We start from the raw sequence: 25,175 nt of genomic DNA, 5'->3' as shown, positions 1-25,175 counted from the left end.
GCACTAATTGCAGAGGTTATGAAGTGGGGAGAAGCTTGGTATACTTGGAGAAAAGAAAGCAAGTCATTGTGTTTGGAGCATAGTGAGCAAGTAGTACTATATGATGGATCATAAAGGAACAGAGGGTCTAGACACAGGGGCCTATTGGCATGGTGAGAACTTTGGATTGCTTTCTAAGTGCAGTAGGAGCCCCTGAAGTGTTTGAAGTAGGGGACTGACATGAACTGGCTTACATGTGTAAGAACATCATTCTAGATGCTTTGTGTTAAATGCTTTGTATGAATTATTAATATACAAGTAATATTTACAGCCACAGGAATGCAGAGACTGTAGAGAAAGAAAGGAGAATTCAAGACTAAGCCTTGAGAGCACCAATATTTAGAGTTTGGGTAGAGAATGAGGATGTCCCAAAGAAAAGTGTGGTGTCAAGAGAAGCAAAGTATTTCAAGAAAAAGGGAGTGATCAGCTAATGCTAAATAGCATGAAAATTCTAGGATGATGAAAACAAAATTTTGGCATAAGCAGTTACTCAGTGGAATGGTGGGACAGAAGTCAGATCACAGTGGATTGAAGACTAAAGGAGAGCTGAGGCCATGGAAACCACTCTTTAAGAAATCAGAGGGGAGACGTGGGGTCAAGGGAAGGTTTGTTTCTGTTTATTAAGACTGGAAATACCAGAGTATATGTACTTTCTCCTCCAATAGGGAGGTAGAGAGAATAAAACTGATCAGATAGGATAGATAGGAGATTCCAGAAGTAAGGTCACTGAGAAGGAGAGGGTGTGATCTAGAACACTTGGAAAGAGCTTGGCCCTTGCTAGGAAGGACCCTTCTTTCATGTAACAGGATGGAAGGTGGAAATCAGAGGTACAGATATATGTAGGGTTTTATATGTTTTTGGTGGGAAGATGATGGCATTCCTGGAAATCAGGGTCCCATTTACCTGTACACATGAAAGTGCAGGAGCTCAGCCTCCCCTCAGCCCTGCACATAATAGGTCCTCAGTAAACACTGGCTGAATGTTAACTGAAAGAAGACAACTCCTGACATAGTGGAGCTGTGTAGGGAGGGTGATGGGTCTATTCAGAATGAAATATCTAAGAGGCCTTGAAGACAGTGAGGGTGGGGGAGAGGTTCTCACCAGTGCCAACACCCAGCCTGACCCCGCCCAGGAAGTCATTGCTGGCCAGGGGCTCCCGGTCCCACACAGTCAGTTCCAGGCACATGTGTTGGAGATCTTCCAGCCTCACACCATTGTAGACAAATGTATGGTTGTAGTGGGGATTCAGGGTCTTCTTCATCACAGGAGTTTTACGCTTACTGGCCTTGTTCCTCATGGGAAGGAGGTATCTGGCAGAGGGTGCGGAGGAATCAACAACCTACTCAAACCTGGCAATATCTATCTAAATTTCCCTTTCCCCTCCCACAGGTCTAGCCCAGGAAGTTGAGTCAACACTCAGATCCGAGGACACACTCTCCCTCCTCTGAATCTGCTGAAGCATAGTTCCTACCACCTCCACTAGATCATTCACCCGATTCAATTCCTTTTACCTGGAGAGAAAATTAATACAATATTATTAGGGAGCTATTGTCTATATGCCATCAAAAATAGGTTTTGAATATTTGGTTCCACTTCTATTGGGAAAAGTCCTGTTTAATAAAAACAACAGTAATAAGCATAGGCACAGCCAGACATGATTTGCTAGAGAACTTAAGTCAGTAGGTTGAGCTGTAACTTGGGGAAAGCTGCCATTGCTTAAATATTGTGGGGAACAAAGTCCTGAGTCCCCAGGTCTTGACAGTCAGGGAATACAGATTTTTATTCAGGATTAATTAAGAGCATAAATCTATAACAAAGGAAAAGTCAGACCTAACTGTCTACCACGCTCCTTTTTGGAAATCAACACTACAGCCCAGCCCAAACTGAGCTCAGACCAGTGGAAACGTGGTAGCGGAGGTTGTGCCATTACCTAATTTCAGGAACAAGTTGGTTGCTGGAGGTGGCAGGACACACAGGGATAATATCTACAGAGAAAGGTTAAATTGGGTTCCTCTCTTAACTCTCATGTCCTGAAACTGGTTAGTTTGGTGCTGGTCCAGGGACTCACCCCTTCACAAAGCTGTCTGAAGTCCCTCCTGATTTGGCAGCTGTCAGATTCTTGGCTTCTTTGATCCACACCTGGAGCTCTCCCCCTTCCCCACCTGTACCTGGAAGGGATGTCAGACATAGCAAGTGAGCTCTGACACCTCTTTCTCTCAAGCTTTATCTACATAGCACTTCCTCTCCTTGTTCCTGAAGACAGCAACTTCCATGATAAGTGGACCACACCTGTCTTGTATTCTCAGTGCCTAGCACAGCGCCTAACAGCGAGAAATAGGTGCTCAAGTCATAACAATAGCAACAAAGGCTTATTGAAAACTGGCTATGTGCCTGATTCAACATTAAGCATTTATTCCTCAAAACAACCTTATGAGATATATACCATCATTCTCCTCATTTTACAGATGAGAAAATTGAGGCATAGAGAAATAAAGTTTCCTGATGTTTGCTGAATGATTGAAAAAAGGGAACTCCACCACTTGTGTTCTGGATCCCATCCCCATGTCAACAAGACTCATCAGGCATCATCAATTTCAACCCCCACCTCCCATTTTTAATATCTCATTCTCTACTGGTCCCATCCTCTCAGTCTAAATATATGCTAATCTCACCTCTGGCTTTAAAAAATCCTTTTAAAAGTAAATTTCCCTTCAACCTTATCTCCTATTCAAGCTGTCCTCCCTGGCTCTCCTTTCTTTCACCATCAATTATCCTGGAAAAAAAGAGTCCACACTCACTGCCTCTACTTCTTTGCCTCATTCACTCAACCTAGTTTCTAGTGAAATCTGGCATCTGCTTCCACTGATCCACTGAAAATGTAATCTAATGCCGATAAGCTGTGTCTTCTCATTGGGCCCGACATGCCAGTGGTATTTCAATACTGTTGACAACACCCGCTCCCTTCTTCAAGCTCTCTCCCGGCATTGCTCTCCCCTGATAAGCCTCCACCTCACTGGCTTCTCTTCCCATCTTCATTCTCTAAAGTGTTCCCTCTGGTTCTATCCTTGCCTCTCTTCTCTAGCTATCCTGCACACCCTCCTTGGGAATCTCACTGACTTCCCCAAATCCTATAGATTAGACTTTGCTGCAGGTAACTTTTTAAGAACTTGGCTTCCCGTTGCCAAAGTGTCAAGTTCAACTCCTTACCATTACATTCATGGCCCTTTTCAGCTAGGCTGCAGCCTCATCAACAATTCCAGCCCTACTTCCACATCTATATACCATAATTCTAGCCCCACTCAACTAAGAAGTTCACTGCCTCACACTTACATACAACCCCCCATTTACCATGCCTTTTTCAAACCTTTGCTCATGCTATCTCCTCTTCTGGAAATGCTCTTCTCACCCCATCCTCTTCTTTTTCTTCCTGGTAAAGTCTTAAGTCCAGTATCATCATTACTTCCTCTTTAAAATTCTCCCAAATATAACCAGACAGAATTCATCACTGCCTTATCTGTGTTCTTTTAGCAGATGACTATATTACTTTCTAAAATAAACTGTGCAAGGGAGGGCAAATATAGTATCTTATTCACCTACATATCCACAGTCACTATGCCTGGTGTGTTGATTTACTCTTCCTCAGCCTTCAACTTCCTGTCCCTTATACTTATACACCACCCTTTCCAACCACCCTCTCTCAGTCCTGAAGCTTCTGTTCTGTTCTGACCTCTTAGTAGCCTGTCAGAGCTGGACCAAGACCAAGTTAGTTTAATGGCATCAAAAACAAAACAAAACAACAACATAAAAACAAAAAAGGGAATCCAACTCTTAAGGCATTCCCTTCTGGTTGAAAAACAGAAATGGCTTACTTAGTAAAGGAATCTTCCCTAGAAAATGATCCAGTGTGCATCGTAATCTGGTCTCTCCAATAGTGCTAGCCACTAGCCAGCACCACCTCGCACAGATCTTGTGCAGAAAACTAAGAGCTAAATCCAGGGCCCCAAAGAAAACTCACTCTTCTTCCGGTCACCTCCAACAGGGAGTTTGGAGGCTGGGATGTATTTCAGTGATACCACCAACTCGCCTTTGTGTGACGGCAAGCCAGTCGAGGACTCAGCACTGATCTGAAACACAGGGAAACCCAATAGGTCAAGCTGGGCGGTTCAGGAGTTGTTGAGACCTCTCGCTGAGGAGATTCTAAAATTACCCCCAAGAACAGTTTCACAGCGTAAAAGGATCCTTCTCCTTATGAATACCATCCACGATCCCTAGGCCATGGCAGCCACAGGATTCTAAGGCAGTTTCTTCCGAAGGAGCTGAGGAAGAACTAACAAAGAGTCTTCTGCAATGCCTACTATTTTGCTACTTTGGGGATACCATTACTAGATTCCAAATACCCTCAAAGGTCTGCCAGCAAAGTTGCCATACAAACTGACAGGGGACTGACACCATGACAAAGAATCTTGCTACCAACATTGTTAGTGATAGCCCCAAAGTGGAAACAACCTAAATGTCAATCAATACAGGAAAGGTTAAATGAGTGATTTTAATGCCATTGTATGGCATATGGTGTGCAATCATCAAAAAGGATGCAGTGAATCTCTACACACTGACATATAGAAAGATATCCAAGATGTACTGTTAAGTCAACAGGGCAAGATGCAGAAAAAGCATCCCACTTATATTAAAATATATTCACATTTGTATATGTAAATATATATGTATGTAAATAATGATTATTATCATTATCACTCATATAGTACTTACTATGTGCCAGGTACTGTTATAGTATTTTAATTATATCATTTTGTTTAATCCTCAAGATAGTCCCTATGACATGAGTACAATTATCCCCATTTTACAGATTATGAAACAGAGGAACAGAGAAGTTAAGTAACTTGCCCAAGGTCACCCAGTAATTGGCAGAGCCAGGATTCAAATTCAGACAGACTGGTCCCAGAATCCATGGTTTTAAGCACTATACTACACTGCATAGAAAAACCCAGAAGCATACAGACATAACACCTGTATCTTCTAAGGAGGGGAGTAGAATGGGGAAAGGAAAGAGGGCTTTCACTTTTTACTCTGTCTATATCGATAGTGTCTTTTTAATGAGAATGGCATGTATCACTTGTATGATTTTCAAAGATAAAAAGTCTTTTTTAAAAGAGAGCTTGCAAAGATTTGAGGGCTAGGTGAAACTCTGTTACAAGGATTTGAATATGCCACAATTTTTAATTTTACATTTGTTTAGGTTACTTTTGATTAATGACTGCATCTACCACTAGAATCTAAATGCCAGGAGGACAGGAATCAAGCCTTTTTGTTGTTGTTCATCCTAGTATGCCCAACACTTAGCAATGTACCTGGCACATAGTAGATGCTCCACAAATATTTCCTGAATGAATGCAAGAGTGAATGAGTGGATATGTGGGATGAGCAGCAAGTGGCCGTGGGCAGCAGGACTGCTTCACTCTACTGGCTCTCTCAGCATGGCTCTGTCCCTTATGCCTTGGTACCCAGAGCATGAGCTGGTGCAGATCAGAGGTGCTCTTTCACTGCCCGTGTTCACTGGGGCTCCTCTAACCTAAGGCCTCAACTCTGAGCATGGCAATGCAAGGAAGGTATAATCCCCACTGGTTTGGAAAAATGTACCACATACCCAGAATGCACAGAAGTGTAGTGTATGGGAGAGACACAGAAGAACAGGGAGGTGGATGCCAGGAAGAGAAAACTGAATGGGAGCAAACGGATCACTAGGGCAAAAAAAGAAAAATCAGAGACAATAAATGTAGAATGTTTTCAGTTAAAATAGATATGTAGTACTGGAGTGGTCTTTTTGTTGTTTATAAAATGTCTACACAATTTATTAGTCTCTAGATTGTGAACTTTAGTGGACTCTGAAAAGTTGGAGTTTAGCCTTAGCTGGAAATTGGCATAATTGGCGTATTTGTTTCAGTAGCATATTTTCATTCTGGCTCAAAATAATTGCAAAGAGCAAACAGCTCCATTTTAGTGCAGGTTTTTCTTTTTATGCAAGACATTTTTTTATTGGCAGTAGCTCATGATGGCTTACAGTGACATTTCCAATATAATTATATCAACTGTAGGCCCCAGAGAGAATATCTTATATGCCAAATGCTTCAGAAATTCTAAATTTCTAATAATATGCTATAGTTTGGTGATAACTGCTTTCCTAGGGACATTTTTAATATTGTTACTATTTTTTGGAGGGAAGTAGCTATCAAAATACTGGATGTACATTTCCTTTGACTCAGCAATTTCACCACCAGAAACTTCTCCTACAGTTACACTCACAAAAGAGGATCAAGATATACTATAGCATAGTTTTAATAGCAAAAAAAGAGGCAAACAATTTAAATACCCATTGGTGGGGGGATTGTAAATAAATTATAATATAGATACATGAAGAATACTATCCAGCAGTTAAAATGAGATAAATCTGTAAGTGATGGCATAGAAAAATGTCCATGGTAAATGACACATTGTTAAATGAAAAGTCAAGATATATATATACAATGATAAGAGCCCATTTGTGTAAAAAGGAAAAATGTAAATCCATATGTATATATATCTGTGCTGCTTAATACAAAATTTCTATAAAGATATCCAAGTGGTTGATAACAGTAGTATTTCTATGGAATGGAAATAACCTATTTTTCTTTTTATACACTTCCATGTTGTTTTAATTTTGAATCGTGCACATCTTTTTATTCTTAATGTTCTTGATTAGCAATATACGTAGACCTGATAAAAAGTTCAAATGTTATAAAAGGGCATATAGAGAAAACTAAACCTTCCCACCTCAGTCTCTCTTCCTAGAGGCAGTCACTACTACTAGTTTCATGTCCATCTTTCCAAAGGCATTCTATGTAACATGTACTATTTTTAGCATTGAAAATGCTAGTGTAAAAAAAGTTTTACAGAAGAACCTTGCTATTGAACAGTTCTGATAATCAAGAAGTCCTAACTCTGTTTTAGCATTTCATCTTAACCAGAGTGACAGTAACCTATTGAATGTCTTTTATGTGCCAGGCACTGATTGGTATTCTGTATATGATCCTGCAGAAGAACAATATTATTATCATTTCCACTTTATAGGTGAAGGAACTAAGGCCCACAGAAGTTAGGCGACTTACCTAAGTTATCTTTTTCTTTTATTTCTTAAATATTTATTTATTTATTTAGGCTGCGCTGGGTCTTAGTTGTGGCACTTGGGATCTTCACTGAGGCATGTGGGATCTTTTAGTTGCGGCATGTGGCAGGCTCATAGTTGCGGCATGCGGACTCTTAGTTGCAGCAGGTAACCTCTTAGTTGCGGCATGCATGTGGGATCTAGTTCCCCGACCAGGATCGAACCCAGGCCCCATGAATTGGGAGCGTGGAGTCTTACCCACTGGACCACCAGGGAAGTCCTGTAAGTTACCTTTAATTTAGGTGATTTACCTAGCTGGTAAATCACAGGGCCTGGATTCAAATCCAGGTCTGCACTCAGATCCCAGGTACTATTATGCACACTGCCACACTCTCACCCGAGATGCCATCTCCAAAGTAAAACTGTCCCTGGCTTGTGTGACCAAGAGCACAGCAATTGCAACTCCGTGAATTGCTTTACTCCCCACTTCTTTAGTGAAAAGGGTAGTTTGGAAAACCAGTGCAGATTAGGATACACCCAAAAAGTTAGCTTGGAGAAGAGGCACAAGTTAGGATGTTAGGATACGCCCAGACTCTGGAAGATCAGGAGGCAAAGCTTGGCACACATAAGAAAGACTTCAAAGGAAAACCATGGCATCTGAAATTACTGTTAAACTCAATAACCCCAGCAGGGTGTGCTAGAACTCCACAGACTGCATTCAAAACTGTCCCAGCAGAAGTCACTGCAGGCAATTCTACCTCAGATCCAAACTCTGTAAGGAGTTGTTAAAGCAGACTACCTTTCCATGTAAAGGTAGGCAATGATCCAGTTTCTTATCAAGCTTCCAGGAATCCATCTGGACCTCTGCCTCTCCAAGGAAAGTGTTTCTGCCAAAACGACCATGATGCCAAACCGAGAACTGCAAAGTCCTCTGGGACAGGAGAGATTCTGGGATCTCATACTGTGAAAGGAAAGAAGAAGCCCAAGATGATTAGTTCACGGTAATTCCTCAGGAAAAGATTACTCCAAAATCTGAGCAACCATGCTCAAAGTCCATAGTCTTGAATATCAAATCACTTTAGTCCCTAAGCACTTTGAGTTTCCTCCCTCAAAGCCTCCACTTACCCCGTTTCACAAAAACCTACCATATTCCATTGGAGGACCTGGAATATTAATTTTTCCTTCAGTGGGGGAGAGAACACTGGAATATTCAAAAAGAACTGCCAGGGAGACTCCTGATCGCAAATGACTCTTTAAAATGAGATTTGTGGCCATGTGGACCTCCAACTTCACAATAATCCAAGAAAGTCAGATCAGCTTTGCTCTCTTCTCTGGGAGGTCAGGACATGAACAGATGCCCATAGTATATCCTCAAACACAGACATGGCCACTGAAAACCATGTCGACCACCCACATAGCAGAGGAATAGCTACAGCTTAGCACACAAGACAGATCAAATTCTCATACCCTCTCGGGCTCTAGATACTTACTTTGAGGATCTCATCATATAGCGGATTAATGGTGTCCCGCTTGATGCTGGTTTTTCTTTTTCCTTGGCGGGATTTGTCAGGCAGAAGATAAGTCTTCACATATCTAAAAACCAAGGAGAATACTGAGTAATTTGCTGTCTTTTTGGAAGCGCATTCCTTATTTTCTTCCTCTCCATATACATATGCCATGATGAAATGAAAATGTTACATCGAGTCCTCTTAGACCTGCCATTCTTGCATTTTCCCAATCCTGGTCCTTTTCCCACATCTCCCCTAACCACTCTCAATCACACCTCCCTGTCTGCCTAGGAAGTGAGAGCCTCGATTCAAGGGTGCCCAGAGAGATGCTGGGGTCTGATCATCTCCAAGCACCGCGCAGGGTCCAGAAGCACTCACGGGTTCGAGCGCTTCTTGGCTTCGTCAGCATAGGCCAGATGGTGGCACTCCTTCACGTTAATGACCAGAGCCTGTGTTTGCTGCTCATACTTCAGGGAAAAGGAAATCTTGCCAGTCACAAAGATGTTCCCGAAATCGCCAGCTTCGCTATAAATGCTCATCATGCTGCCAATCGTACTCTGAAGATAAAGCACCCACATGGCAGATGGTAACTAGACTTACCATGGTGATGGTTTTGAAATTTACATAAATATCGAATCATTATGTTGTGTAACAGGAACTAACATAGTGTTGTAGGTCAATTATACTTCAAACACAAACAAACAAACAAAACTCAGAAAAAGAGATCAGATTTGTGGTTATAAGAGGCAAGGGGTCAGGGGAGAAGGAATTGTATGAAAGTGGTCAAAAGGTATGAACTTCCAGTTATAGGATAAATAAGTACTAGGGATATAACGCGTAACATGATAAATATAATTATCACTGCTGTGTGTTATATATGAAAGTTGTTAAGAGAGTAAATACTAAGAGTCCTCATCACAAGGAAAAAAATTTTTTCTATTTCTTTAATTTTGTATCTATATAAGATGATGGATGTTCACTAAACTTACTGCAGTAACCTTTTCATGATATATGTAAGTCAAATCATTATGCTGTATACCTTAAACTTACACAGTGCTTTATGTCAGTTATATCTCAATAAAACTGGAAGAAAAGAACAAACAGGGACTTCCCTGGTGGTCCAGTGGTTAAGACTCTGTGCTTTCAATGCAGAGGGCACGGGTTCAATCCCTGGTGGGAGAACTAAGATCCTATATGCCGTGTGGCGTGGCAAAAAACAAAACAAAACAAAACAAAAAACCAACCAAACAAAAAAAGATAAAGCACCCACAAACATCTGGCGAAGGCACACTCCCCCCGCCACATTGCTAACATTTTCCCTCATGAGAAAGCCATAGTCACTGAAGAAAACAAAAGCCCCCTGCAACCAACCAGCCAGTACTGCCAGTCGTCTTGTACCCAGAGTATAAGAGACAGCTAAGGGCACACGCACAACTGCTCAGGTTCATCAATCAGCTCATGGCTCACCTAGGCTCCGAACTGCTCTTCTCCCCTCTTTTTACACATTTTATTGTTAATTTTCAACTGCCCCAGAAGGTGGGCAAGGAGTAGAGGTAAGACGCAGCTCAGTCCAATTTTGGTGTATGTTATATATGCTACAATGCTGGCTAGAAGGGGTCAGTTACTAATTAAAACAAGGGCCCTTAATTATCTGTGCGTTTCTTTTATCCACCTATGTCTGTCAAGACCTACAGAGAAAAGTGATTGCATCAGAATTGGGGGGAAAATCCCAACAGAGGTGAAAAGATACCTTCCTCTCAGGTAATAATTGACTCTGCAAGCCCACTGTTCTCTTCTTATGTGTGAGTGGGACCATCTAATCACCCTGCTTTCTGATTCTGTTTCCCCTAAACATCAATCTTCACACTTATGACAGAACTAGGTCCTGATTCTTAAATGTCCCTTTAACTTCATGATTCTGATTGATGCTGTTGTTCCTTAATCATATCCTGATGCCAAATTAACCCTGCCAAGGCCCTTCTCATGGCACTCACTGCCCTTGAATGTGAGACTTGGTACATGCTCTGATGAAGAAACCTGATCTTGCTCACTTCATGGCCTGGGTATCTTTTTTTTTTTTTGCGGTATGTGGGCCTCTCACTGTTGTGGCCTCTCCCGTTGCGGAGCACAGGCCCCGGACGCGCAGGCCCAGCGGCCATGGCTCACGGGCCCAGCCACTCCGCGGCATGTGGGATCCTCCTGGACCGGGGCACGAACCCGTGTCCCCTGCATTGGCAGGTGGATTCTCAACCACTGCGCCACCAGGGAAGCCCCTGGGTACCTTTTTAAGGGAGAAGTTATGGGTTACTGTTCACAAGGCTATGATGAACATCTCTAGCTCTAACTATCTGATGTAAGAATCTCCAGGGCAGAGGCTGAGAAAGCCACCTAACTGTGCACTAAGCAACTATGGTCTAAACTGAGGAAAGGAACAAACAAATGCATCTCACTTACCTAGAAAGAGTGACTAGGAGAATTTCCCCAGGTCCTGATCCTGCTCTAGGGAGGCACTTCCATCCTTCCTGGTATACCAACATGTCCATACCACAGAACTAATAGAACTTACCATGGAAGAGCCACTTCGCATGCTGCTTCTGGCTAGCTTCTGACGATGCAACTTCACCAGGTGGTCAATGTCTTCTTCTTCTTCCTCTTCCTCTTCCTTGAAAAATAAATATAGATTCAGAGTTAATAAAAATAAGAAAAAGTTCAAAGATGAATATCCTTCCTTTAGTAGGGGCCATAATTGTTGATAAGCTCTGAGGTGTCATATGCACACATACATACTTATCTTTATGTTTCCCCATTTCAGGCTTCCAAACTATATTCCAACTACCCTTCTCAAATCACAAAATAATAAGATAAGAATATCTCTTTCTCATTTGACTGCCCCAACCCAGCCATCTCTTTACATTATATTCAAGATAAGTATTTATTTGAGCCCCCAACCATATATCAAGCAATGTTTAGAAAATAAAAGAGACAGTGAAAGATAGTCTTTTTCTTCAAGCAATTCAGCAACTAGATTTACTTTAGAAATTGAGGGGGATACTGAAAAAAAAAAGAAATTGAGGGGGAAATCAAGATTCATGTTACCTTTTCCTAAAGAAACAGGTGAATTGAGAGTATCAGGCAGTAAAGTCAACTTTAGATATATAAAATTTCATATAGTGACCAAGTGAAATACAAGGGTACTTACCATATCCACACTGAGACCTGGGACAGATTTGCTTCTGTCTCCCAAGGAGCCACTTTCATGCCCCACATCTTCCGGGCGAAGATCAATCACAGATTTAGTGTACTCTGAGTGGAAGGCCGAAAACCAAATCAAAAGAAACCTACTCTTCTCCGTACGAATAACCCACCAAGTACTCAGAACTTCAATCTCAAAAGGCCATGAAGGGAAACCAGCTACCTGAAGGCCTGAGGATTTTTCTGGTGTTCTTCTTGAATATCATTTCACCCTCGTCCACAGATACCACATTTTGACCCCCAGGCTGAGCTTCCTAGGAAGAGGTAAGGGCAAGGAAATGGAAAAAGACAGTTGAGTAGGTGGAAGAGTGGAGTAAGGAGGAAGGCCCAGATTTTCACTAAACTATGACAAACTTAAAGGAAAGATTACTCTTAGGACTTAATCCTAGGAAATTGTACAAAACCTATTTTCTCACATGTTTCAACCAAAACTTTAGAAAATGCTCCCAAGGGAATCTGAACTAAAATTTGTTTGAACTCTTGATTTAAATTCTTCCTGAGGAAGGTAAAAGAAAGAGAGAGAGACATACACAGACAAAGACAGACAAAAGAGAGACAGAGATCGACCAACCAATAAATAAAGCTTACCTTTTCTACTTGAGATTTGGGGGCAGACATCTTCTTCCATTCTGGAAAGAGGCCAGATTTATCCAGAGAGTCTCTCCTGGAGGCAGATACAGAAGCTATAATAAAATCACCTTCTCCCCTTCCCCTTCTGTCTAGGGACCCAAGCTCTATGGAAAGAGAGCCACTGGCTTGAGGCCATTGCAATAACCAAATCCAGAAGGTAAACTTCACATCTGATTTACTTTGAAGGAATGCAGATGATTAGATAAGCAACTCTGTACAAACACAAACACTCAAACCCCCAAGCCTAAGGGATAGCAGCATCCGTTGCTGCTGGTCCAGGAAGACTCCTCCAAGGTGCAGCAGCCTGTGGAAGTTAGCATGTTCCAGAAGGCTGTGCTCAGAGCCAACAGTAGAAGTGCTACTGGAAGACTTGTGGCAACGTCAGAGAAAATACTTCATTCGCCTTGCTGAGGACAGAAGTCAGGAACGCTGAAGGCAGTGGATTCCCGCACCCTGGCGCTAGAGAACAAAATGGGAGCTCGGCTGAGCGAAGCTGCAGGGACTGGGGGCATCTCACCTGGACGTGCTATCCGAGTCAGCCATGTAGCTATCCACACTCTCACTCTCAGCCTCCAGGGCACTCTTTCCACTTTTCAGCTTGGGGACTTCAAATGGAACACTAGAATAAAAACCAAGAGCCAACACATAAAGGAAGTGGGCTCTCTTGCCGGGAGGCAGGCTTCCTTCCAACCTTTCACAATGGTAGCCTAAGTGATCTTTCTAAGAGCTGAGTATGCTTTTAAAACTGCTCAGTGGTTCCCCATTGCTCTTGGGATTGAGTTCAAACTCCTTAGCATGGCAAGAAAATCCTTATGAGTTGACCCCTGCTCACGTCTGCAGACTCATCTTTCACCCTCCACCTCTCCTTATACTTTACATTCCAGAATGATGAAGCTCTTTTGGTTCCCTGAATGTGCCAAAGCTCTTCTTCTTCCCTCTTTTCTCTGCCTGGGATGGCCACAATTGCCATTTTTCTTGTTTACTTGAAACTTCTGGCTAAATCTATTGCTTCTTCTGGTCTCTCCTTATATGTCAGTTCCTGGAGATCTCTGACCATGCCCCCACCCCAAGTCTGGATTAGTAACCTTCCTAATATGCTCCTAAAGCACCCTGATGCCTTGGTAGCAGTCATCATATGTGTAACTTTTTATGTCTTTTATATAAATTACTTAATTTGTTCAATAATTTAAACAAATGATTTGTTTAATGTCTTTCTCCTCCATTAGAGTAAGTTCCAGGAGATCAGTGACCACATATTCTGTTCACTGCTGCGTTCCCAATGCCTAGAAGAAAGACTAGCATAGAGTGGGCACTCAATTATTTTTTGACTGAATTTTTGACTAAATGCCCTCAGTGGGGCATAAAGTGTATACATAAATAAGCAGTATGCTTTGAAGATATTATTCAGAAGACCAGAATTCCTTTTCAGCTTAATGAAGGATGACCCTGGGCACTCAAAACAGCAGTTCTCATCTCTAAAGGGAAGGACACATTTCCTGGACCCCTTACCTCAAGGAATTTGTGAGAACAAGAAAAGGAAAAAAAAATCATTCTTCCTGAAGTGTCTCAAGTAATTTCACTTGGCCTCCAGGATCCCACACTCTCCTGGTCCTCTGACCTCACTGGCTGCTCCTTCTCAATCTCCTTTGCTGGTCTCTCCTCACCTCCTAGACCTCTAATCTTTGGATTGTGTCCATGCTTATTCCTTGGGCTGCTTCTCTTCACTATCTAGAATTACCCCTAAATGATCTCATCTAGTCTCATGGCTTTAAATATGCTCTATAAACTAACAATTCCCAAATTTCTCTCTTACTCAAACGCCAGACTTCTATTTCCAACATCCTACTTGACATCTCTGCTGGGATGTCTCAAACACAGCAAGTCCAAAACCAAAGCCCTAATCCTCCCCCAAACCTGCTCTTCCCTCAATTTCATCAAATGGCAACTCTGTCCTTTCATTTCTCAGGTCAAAAATCTTAAGAATCACCCTTGACTCTGCTTGTTCTCTCAAAATACCTATCCAATGTGTTAGCAAATCCTCTTGGCTCTGTCTTCAAAGTATATCTAGAATATGACCAGTTCTCTCCCCCTCCACTGCCATTACTCTGGTCTAAACCACCATCACCTAGCTCCTGGATGGTTGCAGTAGCCTCTTAACTGAACTCCCTACTTCTGCCCTTGTCCTCATACAATCTATCCTCAACACAGCAGCCAAAATGAGTTTTTAAAATATAAATCCAGGGAATTCCCTGGTGGTCCAGTGGTTAGGACTCTGCGCTTCCACTGCTGGGGGCTTGGGGTCAATCCCTGGTCAGGGAACTAAGATCCTGCAAGCCTCGCAATGCAGCCAAACATCAATCAATCATTTATATATATATATATATATATATATATATATATATATATATATCCCCAATACAGAACTGAAAACACGTGTCCACACAAAAACTTGTACACAAATGTTCATAGCAGCATTATTCACAATAGCTAACAGGTGGAAACAGTCCAAATGTCCATCAACAGATGAACAGATACAGGAAATGTGGTACAGCCATATAATGAAATATTATTGACAATAAAAAAGAATGAAGTTCTGACACATGCTACAACATGGATGAACCTTGAAAATATTATGCTAAGTGAAATGCCAAACACAAATGGCCATATTCTGTATGATTCCATTTGCAGGAAATGTCCAGAATAGGCAAATCCATAGAGACAGAAAGCACATTAGGGGCTGAGGGAAATGGAGAGTGACTGCTTAATGGGCACGGGGTTTCTTTTTGGAGTGATGAAAATGTTCTGAAATTAGACAGTGGTGATGGTTGCACAACATTCTGAAAGTACTAAAAGCTACTCAACTGTATACTTTAAAACTGTTAAAATGATTAATCTCATGTTATGTAAATTTTACCCCAATTTAAAAAAAGAAAAAATAATATCCTGTCACTCAGAGCCCTCCTTCTCACTCGGAGTAAAAGACAGAGTCCTTACAAGTGCCAACAATATCTTACATGATCTGCTTCTCACCTCACCTCTGTCTTTATCCCCTACCCTCCCCACTTGCTCACCAGTTCCAGATGACTCACACGTGCCAAACACAAACTCACCTTAGGGTCTTTATACCTGCTGCTTTCTCTGCCTAGAAAGTACCTCTTTCCCCCAGATACTCTAAGGGTTTGTGCCTCTTTGCTTCCTGTCTTCTCTCAAATGTCATCATATTATTAAGACTTTTCCCCTGTTGGCCTAGATAAAACAGCTTATATACACATATGCTTTCCTGGCACTCCCTCCCTTTAATCTACTTCATTTTTCTCCATAGCGCTTGTCAACATCTGATATACAACATATTTACTTGATTATTCCCTTATTGTCTGTGCCCCCCACTCCCAATCTAAGCTCCTCAAGCAAGGGACTGTGTTGTCTTCACCAGTGTATCCCACTGCCTAAAATAGTGCCTGGAAAATAGTAGGCATTCATAGACATTTATCAAATAAATGAAGGAACTAATAACAAATGAGCAAAGAATGAAGTAACCAAAATGTATAACGTCTTAGGCAGTAGAGACTAAACTTTCCAAGTTAACATAACATGATGTTTGAGATAGCTTTATGAAAACAGACAGCTGGGGTGGAAATCCTAAGGCATGCCAGAGGTGAAACAGCGGTCATTTCTTGAGAGATGCATTAGCTTTATAGGTGAAGACACAGCAGGGAGTTTGATTTCATTTTTACTTTAGAACTATTATTTTTCCCCATTTGCTGCAAAGAATAAAGAACCTAAAGCAGAACCATTCCTCTAGAGAGGTAGTTTAATAATGGCCCATGGAGAGTGTTTCTGCTTGTATTTTTTCCCAAAGATTAATACGTACTGATCCAAAGCTGATACAAACCACCGTAAGGCAAAAAAGCAATTATTTGACATCTGTGCAGTAGAAAAATAGACTAAGAGACAGGAGTCCTGGGCTCTAACTATCTGTATGATCTCAGGTAAATCACTTATCCTGCTTTCTTTTCTGTAAAAATAAGGGGGTTGAATTAGATTATCTCTGAGGCTCCATAATTTTATGGAAAAGATCATTTATGGCCACTTAATCTGTTTCCATGTTTAGGATAAATAAGAGTCTTCTGAGCCCAATGAGACAAGAGGTCATAGACAGCCAGAAGCAATGGGCTTCAGAAATTACATTCTGACCAATGATGCCAGATGTATTAATCAGGTTCAGGAAATAAAAGCCATCCTTATCCGCAAAGGAAAAAGGGGGGCCTCATTACCTAAAACAGATGAGTCACCCACCCAAGGCTGTGTGGATAAAATCACAGTACATACATACAATGAAACACCATACAGAGAGCAAAAAGAATGAGGCAGACCCTTGGTGCTGACATGGAAAGATGTCAATGTTATATTTTTCTGTCATTTTTTCCCATTTGCACCTTGAGTTATAACTGACATAAATAAACTGCACATGTTTAAGTGTGCAGTTTGATGAGTTTTGACATATGTATACACTGGTGAAACCATCACCACAATTAAGCTATCGAACATATCTATCACTCCCCAAAGTTTCCTTGTGCCCCTTCATAATCCATATCTCCTTCCTCATCCCATCTCCAAGTAAGTGCTGATCTGCTGTCACTGAAATTTAGCTTGCTTTTTCTAGAATTTTACATAAACAGAATCATACAGTATGTCCTCTTTTTTGTTTGGCTTCTTTCACTCAGCATGATTATTTTGAGATTCATCCATGTTGTTGCATGTATCAGTGGTCCATTCCCTTCCATTGCTGAGTAGTATTCCACTGTATAAACAAAGCACAGTTTATCCCTTCACCTGTTGATAGACACTGGGGTTGTCTCTAGGTTTTGGTGATCACAAATAAAGCCACTATGAACATTTATGTACAAGTCTTTGTATGGACATATTCTTTTATTTTTTTTCTAATACATTTTTAACACCTTTATTGGAGTATAATTGCTTTACAATGGTGTGTTAGTTTCTGCTTTATAAAAAAGTGAATCAGCTATACATATACATATATCCCCATATACCCTCCCTCTTGTGTCTCCCTCCCACCCTCCCTATCCCACTCCTCTAGGTGGTCACAAAGCACCGAGCTGCCCTCCCTATGCTATGTGGCTGCTTCCCAATAGCTATCGGTTTTACATTTGGTAGTGTATATATGTCCATGCCACTCTCTCACTTTGTCCCAGCTTACCCTTCTCCCTCCCCGTGTCCTCAAGTCCATTCTCTTCATCTGTGTCTTTATTCCTGTCCTGCCCCTAGGTTCTTCAAAACCTTTTTTTTTTTTTTAGATTCCATATATATGTGTTAGCATACGGTATTTGTTTTTCTCTTTCTGACTTACTTCACTCTGTATGACAGTCTCTAGGTCCATCCACCTCACTACAAGTAACTCAATTTCATTTCTTTTTATGGATGAGTAATACTCCATTGTATATATGTGCCACATCTTCTTTATCCATTCATCTGTTGATGGACACTTAGGTTGCTTCCATATCCTGGCTATTGTAAATAGAGCTGCAATGAGCACTGTGGTACATGACTCTTTTTGAATTATGGTTTTCTCTGGGTATATGCCCAGTAGTGGGATGGCTGGGTCGTATGGTAGCTCTGTTTTTAGTTTTTTAAGGAACCCCTATACTGTTCTCCATAGTGGCTGTATCAATTTACATTCCCACCAACAGTGCAGGAGGGTTCCCTTTCCTCCACACCCTCTCCAGCATTTATTGTTTCTAGATTGTTTGATGATGGCCATTCTGACTGGTGTGAGGTGATATCTCATTGTAGTTTTGATTTGCATTTCTCTAATGATTAATGATGTTGAACATTCTTTCATGTGTTTGTTGGCAATCTGTATATCTTCTAGGACATATTTTTTTGCTTCTCTTGAGTAAATACCTAGAAATTTAAAGGCTGACTCACAGGTAGGTGCACATTTAACTTAAGACACTACTAAACTGTTTTTCAAAGTGGCTGCACCATTGTACATTCCTACCAGCACTGTATGAGAATTCCAGTTGCTCTATACCCTCATCAAAAATTGGTATGGTCAGCGGAGCGGCTGGGCCCATGAGCCATGGCTGCTGAGCCTGCGCCTCTGGAGCCTGTGCTCCGCATGGGAAAGGCCACAACAGTGAGAGGCCCACGTACAGGAAAAAAAAAATTGGTATGGTCAGGGGATCGGATAAAGATGGAGGAGGAGTAGGAAGTGGAGCTCACCTCCTCCCACAAATACATCAAAAATACATCTACATGTGGAACGATTCTCACAGAACATCTACTGAACGCTGGCAGAAGACCTCAGACTTCGAAAAGGGCAAGAAAATCTCCATGTAACGGGGTAGGACAAAAGAAAAAAAAGAAAGAAAGGAATAGGGATGGGACCTGTGCCCCTGGGAAGGAGCTGCAAAAGAGGAAAGGTTTCCACACACTGGTAAGTCCTCTCACTGGTGGGGAGATGAAGCCAGGACAGATGGGGAGCTTCGGAGCCTTGGAGGAGAGTGCAACAACTGGTTTATGGAGGGCAAAGTGGAGAGAGACCTGCACAGAAGGTCAGTGCCACCATCTGGCACTCCCCAGCCTGAGACGCTCAGCCGCTGGGGCAGGTGGGGGTTGGGTGCTGAGCCTTGGGCTTCGGAGATCATATGCAGGGAGAGGACTGGGGTTGGCTGCGTGGAGACAGCCTGAGGGGGCTAAGATGTGGTGTGCCACAAGCATGGGAATACAGGAATAAGCATGGGCCCGCCGGAGAGGCAAGGCGCCATTGTTGGCAGGTGTGCTAGGAGAGGGGTGAGCTCACCATAGGAGCTTCTTTCTCCGAGCACACACTCTCAAGCAGCAAGGCACTGCCTACACAAGCTCCAGGGGTGGGTGTGAGCCACCACTGCCGTCTCAGACCCCAGAAATGGGCACAGACTGCTGCCACCATCAAGGGTCCCAAGATTGAGTGCCAACCACTGCCCCCACCTCCCCAGGAAGGTGTGCAGCCCACTGCCACCAAGGGTCCCATGACCAGGCACCAGCCACTGCCCCCACTTCCCTGGGAGTGCGTAAGACCCGCCACTGCCAAGGGTTCTGTGACCAGTCACCAACCTCGGCCCCCCCACCCCTGCCATCTCCCCTGGAGCATGCACAGCCAACACACACTGAGGAAAGAGATGGCAAACAACCAAACCAAAATCAGCCCTCACACCAAAAAAATTTTAAACCCAAACGACCTACGCAGGAACACTCCTGCATATAAATAGCCCTCCAAGAGATAACTGTTTCTCCTAAACTCACAGCGTAAGAGAAATACAAGCAAAATGAAGAAGCAGAGGAACGATTCCCAGTTAAAAGACCAAGAAAATTGTCCTGAAAGAACAAACAATGAAACAGACCACTTCAGTTTAATAGACATGGATTTCAAATAGGAGATAATGAAAATACTAAAGGAATTAAGAAAGGCTATTGACAGAAATGCAGATTACTATAAAAAGGAACGAGAAACTATAAGGAGGAACCAAGAAAAATTAGAAAATTCATTTGCCGAGACAAAAGCTGAGCTAAAGGCAACGAACAGCAGAATGAATAATGCAGAGGAAAGAATAAGTAATCTGGAAGATAGAATAATGGAAATTACCCAATCAAAACAGCAGGCAAAAAGCCAAATGAAAAAGAAAAAAAGTGAAAGCAATATAAGAGAACTACGGGATAATATAAAGCATGCCAATCTATGCATAATGGAGATTCCAGAAGGAAAAGAAAGAGAAAAGGGGATTGAAAATGTATTTGAAGGGGACTTCCCTGGTGGCGCAGTGGTTAAGAATCCGCCTGCCAATGCAGGGGACACAGGTTCGAGCCCTGGTCTGGGAAGATCCCACATGCCGTGGAGCAACCAAGCCCGTGCACCACAACTACTGAGCCTGCAAGCCACAACTACTGAAGCCCACACACCTAGAGCCCATGCTCCACAACAAGAGAAGCCACCACAATGAGAATCCCACGCACCGCAACGAAGAGTAGCCCCGCTCGCTGCAACTAGAGAAAGTCTGCGTGCAGCAACAAAGACCCAATGCAGCCAAAAATAAATAAATAACTAAATTTAAAAGAAAAAAGAAAGGAAATGTATTTGAAGAAATTATGGCTGAAAACTTCCCACACCTAAGAACGAAACAGATATCCAGATACAAAAGTAGAGGGTCCCAAACAAGATGATCCCAAAGAGACCTACGCTAAGACATATTATAATAAAATGGAAAAAGTTAAAGAGAGGATTCTAAAGGCAGCAAGAGAAAAATAGAGTTAATTACAAGAGAACCCCCATAAGGCTATCAGCTGATTTCTCTACAGAAATGCTGCAGGACAGGAGGGAATGGCAAAATATATTCAAAGTCTTGAAAGAGAAAAATCTGCAACCTAGAATGCTCTACCCAGCAAGATTATCATTTAGAATGGGAGGAGAAATAAAGAATTTCTCAGACAAGCAAAAACTAAAAGAATACAGCAATACTAAAGCTATCCTAAAAGAAATATTGAAAGGTCTTCACTAAATTGAAAAGAAGCAAGAAGATATAGGAAGGAGGAAATCACAATTGGAAAGTAAATCACTTAAATTAGCCAGTATACAGATCAAAAAGAGAAAAAAAAACCTATTTGTGCAAGCGATGATAAACACAAGGAACAGCAAAAGGATAAACACAAAGATGTAAAAGAGGACATCAAAATCATAAAATGTGGGGAAGGAGAGTAAGAAAATGTAGATTCTTTTTTTTCAGAATGTGTTTGAGCCTATATGTCTATCAGTCAAAAGCAAGCAAATATAGGTAGAGGTTAACATACTTGAAAAACAGGGCAACACAAATCAAAAATATACAACAGATTCACAAAAAACAAAAAGAAGAGAACACAAGCATAAAATAAAAGGAAATTATCAAGCCAAGAAAAACATCAAGAAAAACAAAAAGAAAAAGACAGAAACAAAGAAGAAACATAGAGTCAACTGGAAAACAAGGTTTTAAATGGCAATAAATACATACATATCTGTAATTACCTAAAATGTCAATGGACTGAATGCTCCAATCAAAAGACATAGAGTGGCAGCCTGGATACAAAAAAAACAAGAGCCTACAACATGCTGCCTACAAGAGACCCACCTTAGGGCAAAGGACACACACAAGCTGAAAGTGAGGGGATGGAAAAAGTTATTTCATGTAAATGGAAATGACAAGAAAGCAGGAGTTGCAATACTCATATCAGACAAAATAGACTTTTAAACAAAGGCCATAAAGAAAGATAAAGAAGGACACTATATAATGGTAAAAGGATCAATACAAGAAGAGAATTTTACACTTATCAACATACATGCACCTAATACAGGAGAACCCAAACACATAAAACAAACACTAACAGACATTAAGGGAGAAACTGACGGGAATATAATAATAGTAGGAAACTTTAACACCACACTCACATCAATGGGCAGATCTTCTAGACAAAAAATCAGTAAGGCAAGAGAGATCCTAAATGATACAATAGAACAGTTAGACTTAACTGATATTTTCAGGATATTACATCTAAAAAAAACCCAGAATACACATTCTTTTCAACTGCACATGGAACATTGTCTAGGATTGACCACATACTAGGGCACAAAACTAACCTCAACAAATTTAAGAGTATAGAAATTATTTCAAGAATCTTCTCTGACCACAATGGCATGAAACTAGAAATAAACCACAGGAAAAGAAATGACAGAAAAATGATTACATGGAGACTAAACAACACGCTACTAAAAAACCAATGGGTCAACAAGGAAATCAAAACGGAAATTAAAAAATACTTTGAGAAAACAACAAATGAAAACACAACCATACAAAATCTATGGGATGCAGCAATAGCAGTTCTTAGAGGGAAGTTCATAGCAATACAGGTCTTCCTAAAAAAACAAGGAAAATAAACAACCTAACATACCACCTAAAGAAATTAGAAAAAAAGAACAAACAAAACCTGAAGTTAGCAGAAGGAAGGAAGTAATAAAGATCAGGAAGGAAATAAACAAGAAACAGATTTTAAAAGACAATAGAAAAAGTAAATAAAACCAAGAGCTGGTTCTTTGAAAGGGTAAACAAAATTGACAAACCTCTGGCCAGGCTCACCAAGAAGAAAAGAGAGAGAACCCAAATAAACAAAATCACAAATGAAAAAGGAGAAATCTCAACCGATACTGCAGAAATACAAAAAAAAACATAAGAGAAAACTATGAACAATTTTATGACAACAAATTTGACAACCTAGAAGAAACAGACAACTTTCTAGAAACATAAAGCCCACCAAACTGATCACTAGAAGTGAAATAGAATCTGTAATTTTAAAAAACTCCCTACAGAGAACGCACAGCATGCCTCAGGGTGTTGCAACGTCATGCTGGCCTCTGCTGCCACAGGCTTGCCCCACATTCCGTACCCCTCCATCCCCCCAGCCTGAGTGAGCCAGAGCCCCCTAATCAGCTGCTCCTTTAACCCCATCCTGTCTGACCGAACAGCAAACGCGCTCAGGTGACCTACATGCAGAGGTGGGGCCAAATCCAAAGGTGAACCCCAGGAGCTGTGCAAACAAAGAAGAGAAAGGGAAATTTCTCCCAGCAGCCTCAGGAGCAGCGGATTAAATCTCCACAATCAACTTGATGTACCCTGCAACTCTGGAATACCTGAATAGATGAATCATCCCAAAATTGAGGTGGTGGACTTTGGGAGCAACTGTAGACTTGGGGTTTGCTTTCTGCATCTAATTTCTTTCTGGTTTTATGTTGATCGTAGTTTAGTATTTAGAGTTTATTATCACTGGAAGGTTTGTTTATTGATTTGATTGCTCTCTTCCTCTTTTTTTATATAGATAAATATTCTTTTCTCCTTTTTATCTTTTTGTGAGTGTGCATGTGTATGCTTCCTTGTGTGATTTTGTCTGTATAGCTTTGCTTTTACCATTTGTCCCAGGGTTCTGTCCATTTCTTTTTTTTTTTTAATATAGTTTTTAGCGATTCTTATCATTGGTGGATTTGTTTTTTGGTTTGGTTGCTCTCTCTTTCTTTTTTTTTTTTACTACTTTTTAGTTTTTCATAATTTTTTTTATTTTAATAACTTTATTTTATCTTATTATTTTTTTCTTTGTTTTTTTTCTCCCTTTTCTTCTGAACCGTGTGGCTGACAGGGTCTTGGTGCTCCAGTCAGGTGTCGGGCCTATGCCTCTGAAGTGGGAGAGCCGAGTTCAGGACACTGGTCCACCAGAGACCTTCCAGCTCCATGTAATATCAAATGGCAAAAGCTGTCCCAGAGATCACCACCTCAATGCTAAGACACAGCTCCACTCAACGACCAGCAAGCTACAGTGCTGGACAACCTATGCCAAACAACTAGCAAGACAGGAACACAACCCCACGCATAAGCAGAGAGGCTGACTAAAATCATTATAAGGTCAAAGACACCCCAAAACACACCACCGGATGCGCTCCTGCATACCAGAAAGACAAGATCCAGTCTCATCCACCAGAACACAGGCACCACTCCCCTCCACCAGAACCCTATACACCCCACTGAACCAACCTTACTTACTGGGGGCAGACACCAAAAGCAACAGGAACTACGAACCTGCAGCCTGCAAATAGGAGACCCCAAACACAGTAAGTTAAGCAAAATGAGAAGACAGAGAAACACACAGCAGATGAAGGAGCAAGGTAAAAACCCACCAGACAGGGGTTCCCTAGTGCTGCAGTGGTTGAGAGTCCGCCTGCCGATGAAGGGGATGCGGGTTCGTGCCCGGTCTGGGAGGATACCACATGCCGCGGAGCGGCTAGGCCCGTGAGCCATGGCCGCTGAGCCTGCGTGTGCGGAGCCTGTGCTCTGCAATGGGAGAGGCCACAACACCGAGAGACCCACGTACCGCAAAAAAAAAAAAAAACACCAGACCAAACACTTACAAGAATTAAAAACCAAACAATGATGAACAACACAATAAATGAAATTTACAATTCTCTAGAAGGAATCAATAGCAGAATAACTAGGCAGAAGAATGGATAAGTGACCTGGAAGATAAAATAGTGGAAGTATCTACTGCAGAGCAGAATAAAGAAAAATGAATGAAAAGAACTGAGGACAGTCTCAGAGACCTCTGGGACAACATTAAACGCACCAACATTAGAATTATAGGGGTCCCAGAAGAAGAAGAGAAAAAGAAAGGGACTGGGAAAATATCTGAACAGATTATAGATGAAAACGTCCTTAATACGGGAAAGGAAATAGTCAATCAAGTCCAGGAAGCGCAGAGAGTCCCATACAGGAAAAATCCAAGAAACAAGCCAAGACACATTAATCAAACTATCAAAAATTAAATACAAAGAAAAAATATTAAAAGCAGCAAGGGAAAAACAACAAATAACATACAAGGGAATCCCCATAAGATTAACAGCTAATCTTTCACCAGAAAATCTTCAACCCAGAAGAGAGTGGCAGGACATATTTAAAGTGATGAAAGAGAAAAACCTACAACCAACATTACTCTACCCAGCAAGGATCTCATTCAGATTCAATGGA

At 41.5% G+C, this 25,175-nt stretch overlaps 1 protein-coding gene across 12 annotated transcripts in view; it reads right to left on the bottom strand.

The window, feature by feature from the left end:
- The window catches only part of SYTL4 (synaptotagmin like 4), a 161,847-nt gene that overhangs the window by 2,940 nt on the left and 133,732 nt on the right, over positions 1–25,175 (bottom strand). For all 12 annotated transcript variants that reach the window (XR_009560731.1, XR_009560732.1, XM_060292502.2 and 9 more), the window contains 11 exons: positions 13,103–13,204; positions 12,544–12,619; positions 12,119–12,209; positions 11,903–12,006; positions 11,270–11,365; positions 9,082–9,260; positions 8,686–8,788; positions 7,995–8,156; positions 4,055–4,163; positions 2,108–2,207; positions 1,141–1,349 (listed from right to left, as the gene is read on the bottom strand). Coding sequence is in view for 10 of the 12 variants with exons in the window: in XM_060292502.2 (XP_060148485.1) it covers positions 1,141–1,349; positions 2,108–2,207; positions 4,055–4,163; positions 7,995–8,156; positions 8,686–8,788; positions 9,082–9,260; positions 11,270–11,365; positions 11,903–12,006; positions 12,119–12,209; positions 12,544–12,619; positions 13,103–13,204 (1,331 nt within the window). In the remaining 2 variants the exon portion in view is untranslated. The remainder of the gene's footprint in view (positions 1–1,140; positions 1,350–2,107; positions 2,208–4,054; positions 4,164–7,994; positions 8,157–8,685; positions 8,789–9,081; positions 9,261–11,269; positions 11,366–11,902; positions 12,007–12,118; positions 12,210–12,543; positions 12,620–13,102; positions 13,205–25,175) is intronic.

The sequence above is a fragment of the Globicephala melas genome, chromosome X (assembly GCF_963455315.2).
Source record: "Globicephala melas chromosome X, mGloMel1.2, whole genome shotgun sequence".
Lineage (NCBI taxonomy): Eukaryota > Metazoa > Chordata > Mammalia > Artiodactyla > Delphinidae > Globicephala > Globicephala melas.
The sequence above is the reverse complement of the archived record's forward strand: the minus strand, read 5'-3'. Positions and strand labels throughout refer to the sequence as shown.